Raw genomic sequence first — 7,101 nt, 5'->3', positions numbered from 1 at the left:
AAAGAGTCTTACCACCTCTTCATTGTAGTGTTTTCTTAATTTATCATTTGGTTTTATTAACCAGGCGATTTGAACTGATTTGAACTGTGTGAGGGTACAGAGAGATGTTCTTGGAACAGATGACTCAGTTCTCTCTCTGTCTTGTTCTTGATGGACTCCTCCCACCAGCGGCTCAAATGAAAATAAAAGGGCACGTCGTTATTTACGAAATGCACAAAAAGTGAAAAGCTTTTCTGACAATACAGTACAGAAAAAAAAGCATTTGTGCCGTTAAACATCTATGAAGCAGATAACACTGAAAATAATCAGACCAGATTTTTAAGAAACATCTGAATTTAATTCCTTAAGCTTTGCAGCACAGTTCAAACAATCCTTTTTTGATTTTCTCAGTATGAATTAAATGTCATTATTTTCTGTTTAGATATTGAACAATACTGCCACCTAGAGTTGAAATGGAATAACCACAATATAGACAGGCCGAAATATTACTCTGCCAACAGTGGTTCAACATTGGCAAAACCTATAAAAAATAACATAGATATGGTAGTAAATATTTCAAAACCATCAGAAAATTGCTTGAGAAACTGGCAAAATATATATAAAAGAAATCCTGGTTAACAATGTTGAAAAACTCAATGTATATTATTACATTCATTTTAGATTGAAATAAGAGTTTCATTTGGAATGTTTCACTTTGTCTAATCTTCATTAAAACTTTTAGAAATGCTTTGCTTCGACAGATTCCTGACAAATATTTCTCCAAATATTTTACTCAGTATAAAAATACAACTTTATGTATCTGAAGTTACAAAATGAATCCTAACAAAAACATAAAAAGGAAGCTCAATAAATGGTTGAAAAATTTAAAAAGACTGTGCAAGATTGTTTTAAATAACTCCATTCCAAGTGATATACTGTATATATACAATATATATCTATTACCCACTCTCAGGCCATCCAAGATGTAGGTGACTTTTTTTCTTCAGCAGAACATTAAAGATGATTTTTTGGTAAACCAATGGTGATTTATACAATGCAAGTCACTTTTTGAGATGAAAAAAATCAAAATAAAACACTAAATGATATCCCCACGGCTCCTGATGATATATTGAGGTTTGTATAAGAAACTCTCTCAGATGATGTGTGCGTGGATGTGAACAGACAGCACTGTTGTTTACAATAGAGAAGAAGGACACATATGCAGAAGGTGGTTTGGTTTTAGCAAAATATTTATACTTTTATCGTTCAAAATGATTCTTTCGATCCTGCTGTTGTGAACAACAATGACGTAAGTTCACATTTGCATTTGTCTGAGGCTATGGATTACAGGTGACAATTTTGTAAATAATGTTCAGTTTCTTACAAAGACTAATTATTTTTTTTACTCTCAAAGTGACGGTACACCATTGACTGGCATTTTATGAATCACCAATTACAATGGGTTCGGCTCAAAATCAAAGAAAGACACCTACATCTTATATAGCCTAGGTAAATCAACAGCAAAGTTTCTTTTTTTTGGTGAACTATTTAGTTAACATTACAATAAAAGCACAAACATGGTCTAGTCTGTAGTGGTCTTGGTAAATATATCACAGATGCTGAGCTGAGTTTTAGAAACCGCCAGCGCCGGATATAGTGGCTCAGTGAACGTATGCTCAAAGCTGTAGAGCAAAGAAAGAGAGCCCTCCCTGGCCACGCTATAAAAAGACAAGCGACCCTCATTAAAATTCAGCAGCACCCCGATCTTCCAGAGCTCAGCCGAACACACAGGTGATGCCACCTTATCATGCAGGGCTTCCACCTTTCCCTTCTCATAAACTAAGCACCAAGAATTGGGGTAGAAACCAATACGGCAGATGTCCTTTTGCCCCTTTCTGCCTATCTGTCCATCACAGACCCCCACCTTCCAGCGGCCCTCATCCAGAGGGACCTCCACCTCCCAATAACAGCAGCCTCCGTCTATGGCACGAGAGCCCAGCACCTGAGGGAAAATGTTGAAGCGTGACTCCTGCTCGGGGTAGTCCTGCTGGGTCTCGCTGTACTGCACCGTCCTGTTCTCATCCGACAGCAGCAGCTTTGGATGGACAGTATAAGGATCCAGAGTTGGGCTTATCCCATCTGCAGACAGAAACATCAGCGTGTCATACAATGTGTCTTTCTGTTGTATTACCTCACCAGGCAACAAAAAACAGACAATAGATGACAAAATACTATATATGCACGCGGGGGCGTGGTCACATTAGAAGATAATGAAGGGAGACGAGAAAAACGGACATCGTGTTGTTTTTATATGGATTACTTTATCACAGAATATTTGTTTTCGGAAGCACTTGTTTAGTTTAAAAGTAGACATATCAGGCTTTCTATAGATATCTCTCTCATGTCTCTTCGTTGAGTATTCACGGAGTTACACTTAATTTTAATGACGTTTTTGTAAATGAAGATCAATGCAGAGGAAGGCTGCACACCTTGTTTGTTATCTTTATTTTATAAGTGAACAAATTTCTGTTGTTATTATGTCTGTATACAAAAAAACAGTAGACCCTTTACAGATTCGATTGATGTATTGCTCTTATCTGTACGATCAAAACTGAAAGTGTAATTTAAGTTCTTTTTGGGGTTAGAGGGTTAAACTGTACCTTTAAAATGCTTGTTAAAGATACAATATTTCAGTTCAGTCATACAAATCAGATTTTAAAACTAGAGTTACAAACTACACTTCACCTCACAGCCATGATAAAATGTTGACAGCAGATACCAGCGACAGTCTAAACATCTGTTATTCATTTTACCATTTAACCAACAACCTAGAAATAACCTAGAGCCATCAAAATATTAGATTGCAGCATTACTGTAAAAAAAAGACAAAGAACTTTTATTGAGCTTGTTCTGAGTTGATATAATCAGTATAGCTCATTTGATACTTTTAATATGTTCTGCTAGTATTATAGTATGATTTATAGTATGAAGTGTGTAAAAGACTCACACAGCAGTCTGAAAGGGTCTCGATGAGGCAATGATATGAGCACAGTCTCCAGTCTCCTTTCAGTCCAGTCATTGAGACAGTCCAGTCGGTTATGGTTCAGTTCTTCAGGAGAGTCAAGATCTTGCACAGGGTCAGACAATTCAGTCAGTCTGGAAGGAGGACGTCACACAGTTATACTTAATATACATAATAATTATATAATAACCAACAAATAAGTGAACCATTTTACTTACCGTCCTGCCATCTTGCTGTATTCCTGAAATAAACAGTAACGGTTGCTTTACATATATGCATTTGTAATTGCATTACTACAATAAAGTATCCAAATGTGCCTAAAAACAAAATGCTGCTTGTCATACCATGATGAAGGCCTGGTCCTGGTACTGTGATGCCCCTTCAGCACTGGTCATTCCCTGCAGGGTGTTTAATATGCTCTGGCTTGATGTCAAGGCACCCTGTAATGTGTCCAGCTGCTTTTCAATGCTTCCCAGCACTCTGTCCTCTTCCTGGGTCACACAGAGTAATGCCTGCTCCTGCTCTTGCTCCAGAGCCTCCCGCATGGACTGATACTGCTGCAATACGGCCGCCCGCACGTCCTCCAGCCCTGCCTGCAAGAGTCAGAAAACAGCTGCTGTACAGACTTATTTTATCCCATGCTACTGTATTCTCATTTATTGCTTGCACTTACAAATAAAGCTCAAGTCATTTTAGTCCTTCAACTTAAAATGATTTATTTTCTGTTAGATGGCAGGACAACATTTAGAATTTCAATTGAACAGTTTTAAGTTTGTATTTTATTTCAGCTTTATTTCAATTAATAAAAATGATGACTTTTAATAGTTTTGGGTTTCGTTTATAACAAAACTGAACAAAGAGAGCCTAAACACACAAACATTTTTAATAACGACAAACTAAATCATGAAACAATTAAACCCTCTCTCTAAACTGTCATCAAAACTTTCTGACACATACCTGGACGCCAAGTTTTTTCTCACTGAGCTCCGAGAGTTTTCCCTGAATGGACTTTTCAGTTTTTTGTATTTTTTGCATCACGTTCTTCAGTGAGCCCTGAGAGATAAAGGTAGATAAATCAATGAGCAACACATTTTTAAAGTAAGAAATTAATACTCCTATTCTATACATACAATAAATTGATCAAAAGTAAGAACAAAGACATTTACGATGTTACGAAAGATTGTTATTTCAAATAAATGTTGTTCTTCGTGTAAATTACATTCGAAAATATTTAAAAATAGAAAACAGTCATTTTGAATTGTAGTATTTCACAATATTAGTTTTTACTGGATTTTTAATTAAAATTACTTCAAAAACTTTAAATAAATGTTACTAACATTTGAACTATAGTGTACTTGTATAGATCATATGCATAAAAAATAGTGGTAGCACTTTATTTTACAATCCTGTTCCCCGTGTACGTACTATGTACTTATTATAGTAATTACAATAACTATGTAATAACTAGGTACTAACCCTGAACCTACCCCTAAACCTAACCCTACTCCATGTAGTTACCTTGTATTACCAGAACTTTCTTAGATAAATACACTGTAAGTACACTATAAGTACATGTTAGTACACGTACTGTAAAATAAAGTGCAACCAAAATAGTTTTTACACATTATCAAGTAATCTGAGTTCTGAGCCATATATTAAATCACCAGTTAAAATGGAAAGGGGAAACAGTGTTCAGAATAATTCAATGGTCTCCCACCCTGAGCTCCTGCTCTGCTTCGCGGATGCTGATGCACTCGTGCCCCTTGTGTGACCCGACCAGGGAGCACACGGTGCAAACACACACTTCACATGATCGACAGTAGATCCGGTTCATCTCCTGGTGCTCTTGGCATCTCCAGAGAGACACATCCTCCACAGCGTTCACCAGCGGGTGGCTCTGGAACACTGGCTTCTCCAGGTGTGCCCGCAGGTGCTCGGAGCACATGGAGGCCCCACAAACAAGGCAGGTCTTTACCGCCACCTTCTGTTCGGAAGTGGGACAGTAATGGCAAGGCACAGAGTTGCTCCTGGAAAGTCTGTCTGATGATGTTGCAGAGATCCCGAGGGGCTCTTTCTGCTTTCCAGGTGTAAGAGAGGTGGCATTGACTGCTGGTAATGGTTTTTTTTCTCCCTGAGGTGTGTTGCGTGTCCTGGGTGAGCCTGAGTCACTGCAGGAAGCCACAGCATGCTGGTCTTGCTGAGAGGAGCCTGTGTTCCTCTCAGGAGGTGGTTCTAGTTGAGGAGGTGTGACCTCATCTGTTTCTGGAGGTGTGCGTTGTGGGGATGTGTCATGCGTAGAGGTGGTCCCCCAAACCACTGATGGAGACTGGCTTCCGAAAGAGCATTCGTCTGCTGCAGCCTTTCTTTTCCGGGGAACTGATGTGTCTTCATCAGCGTCAGTGATGCTGATTACATCATCGGGACTGACGGAGTTATGAGATGTTGCTCTGGATCCATCACTGTGGAAAGCTGAACTGAACTTCCTCTTCCCGTGCCATTTCTTTGAATGCAGGTCATACAGCTTCTTTCCGAATGGCCAATCTACATGAAAACATAGTGCTGCATTAATGTATATAAGAGTTTGAGTGCTACAGTATGTGCATGCAATGTGTAACAAGGACACTGCAAAAGTTAAGTCTCTGCCACGCCTCCTAACATGGCTCATTTAAACACGCCCCCACATATCTACATCACTATGTGGAAATATTTGCGTAATGCTGCCCAAATGTTCACTCAAAGAAAGAAAAGCGTGGTTTCAGTAACCACAGTTAGTGTTGAAGGAGTCATGTAAGGAAGATGCTGTGTGTATCTAGGAGAACGCTTTATTTGACAGTTTCAGTTTTTTTTTGATACATGAAAAAAGTATAATTGTTTGATTTCGATTTAAAATTGTATTGTTTTACACTGTCCTAGACTCTTTCGATTTTTTTAGCTATGAAAATCATTTATACAATTTCAAAAATCTGACAATGATTTCACTCACTTTTCAAAAATTACACCTCCAAATTAAATTTCCATCACAACAGTTTTACCCTATATATATATATATATATATATATATATATATATATATTATAACTTGTTTACCAAAGAGAATGACGAGCTTGAGTTGAGTGTGGTAAATGAACGAAACTAGATATTTTTATTGCATAGCATTTCAAAATAATTTGTAATTGTAAAATTATGCACAGTGTAAAAACAATTATTCAACAATGTGTATTATAGTATTAAAAAAACTCCTAAAATATATTATAAAAATGCAATTTGAATTTCTATAACAGCACGCTATAAAATATATAATATTGTGGCGGAAATAGTCATGACTGAAGAAAAGACACAAATATCATAATTCTCCTGACATATACAGTATGTTGGACACTGTCATGCAGACAAATTAAATAAATGAATACTGAAAAAACATTATTTCCTAAAACTTTAAACATAATGCTTGGAAACTGATAGGAGACAAACAACTCATCAACTACAACAGATCAACACACAGGAGTGTGGCCTACAACACCATAACCAACTTACACATTTGCGCAACAATAATAACACACGCATGTTCATGGTCAACAAAGTCGGCATTTATTTTGTTCTCAGTTAATGGACGTACGTGTGTTTGATGTGTCTGTCGATGTTGACGCTCCGTCCGTGTAGTCTGGCAGATGCTGGTACTCGTATCTACACTCGGGGCAGTAATACGGTCCGGTCTGAGACCCGCTCCACAGCTCTCTGATACAAGCGCGACAGAAGCTGTGAGAGCAGCCCAGCGTCACCTGCTCCCGACACTCCTCAAAACACAGAGGACATTTCAGAGGTTTGTCATTAGATGCGCCCATCTTCTAAAGCTTTATTTACAGCAGAAAACGACTCTCGATCAAGAAACGAAACCTTCTTAACACAGTGGGGGCGGAGCCTCCCGTTTTGAATCTTGAAAACAATAATTACTCTGCTCTTAAAGCGACAGTGCACAATATTTTCTGTGCTTGGGAGATGGGTGTTCCTGCACAACCAGTGCATTTCTAGGACCCTATTCTTTTGTTACAGCGCCACCTACCTATTGGGTGATAAAGCGGAGGCTGCAGTTTCAGGACTGC

The 7,101-nt window shown here is 38.2% G+C and overlaps 1 protein-coding gene across 1 annotated transcript; it reads right to left on the bottom strand.

Annotated features, from left to right (window-relative positions):
- Positions 1–315: 315 nt before the first annotated feature.
- LOC127934390 (E3 ubiquitin/ISG15 ligase TRIM25-like) lies at positions 316–6,932 on the bottom strand. Its single transcript, XM_052531756.1, has 7 exons — positions 6,618–6,932; positions 4,719–5,542; positions 3,959–4,054; positions 3,346–3,594; positions 3,220–3,242; positions 2,987–3,135; positions 316–2,118 (listed from the first exon to the last, which is right to left on the bottom strand). Exons 1-7 carry the CDS (start codon positions 6,841–6,843, stop codon positions 1,562–1,564), a joined length of 2,124 nt encoding a protein of 707 aa, XP_052387716.1. The 5' UTR covers positions 6,844–6,932; the 3' UTR covers positions 316–1,561.
- Positions 6,933–7,101: the final 169 nt, after the last annotated feature.

The sequence above is a fragment of the Carassius gibelio genome, chromosome A18 (assembly GCF_023724105.1).
Source record: "Carassius gibelio isolate Cgi1373 ecotype wild population from Czech Republic chromosome A18, carGib1.2-hapl.c, whole genome shotgun sequence".
Classification (NCBI taxonomy): Eukaryota; Metazoa; Chordata; class Actinopteri; order Cypriniformes; family Cyprinidae; genus Carassius; species Carassius gibelio.
Note: the sequence above shows the minus strand (reverse complement) of the source record. Positions and strands in the feature narration are given on the sequence as shown.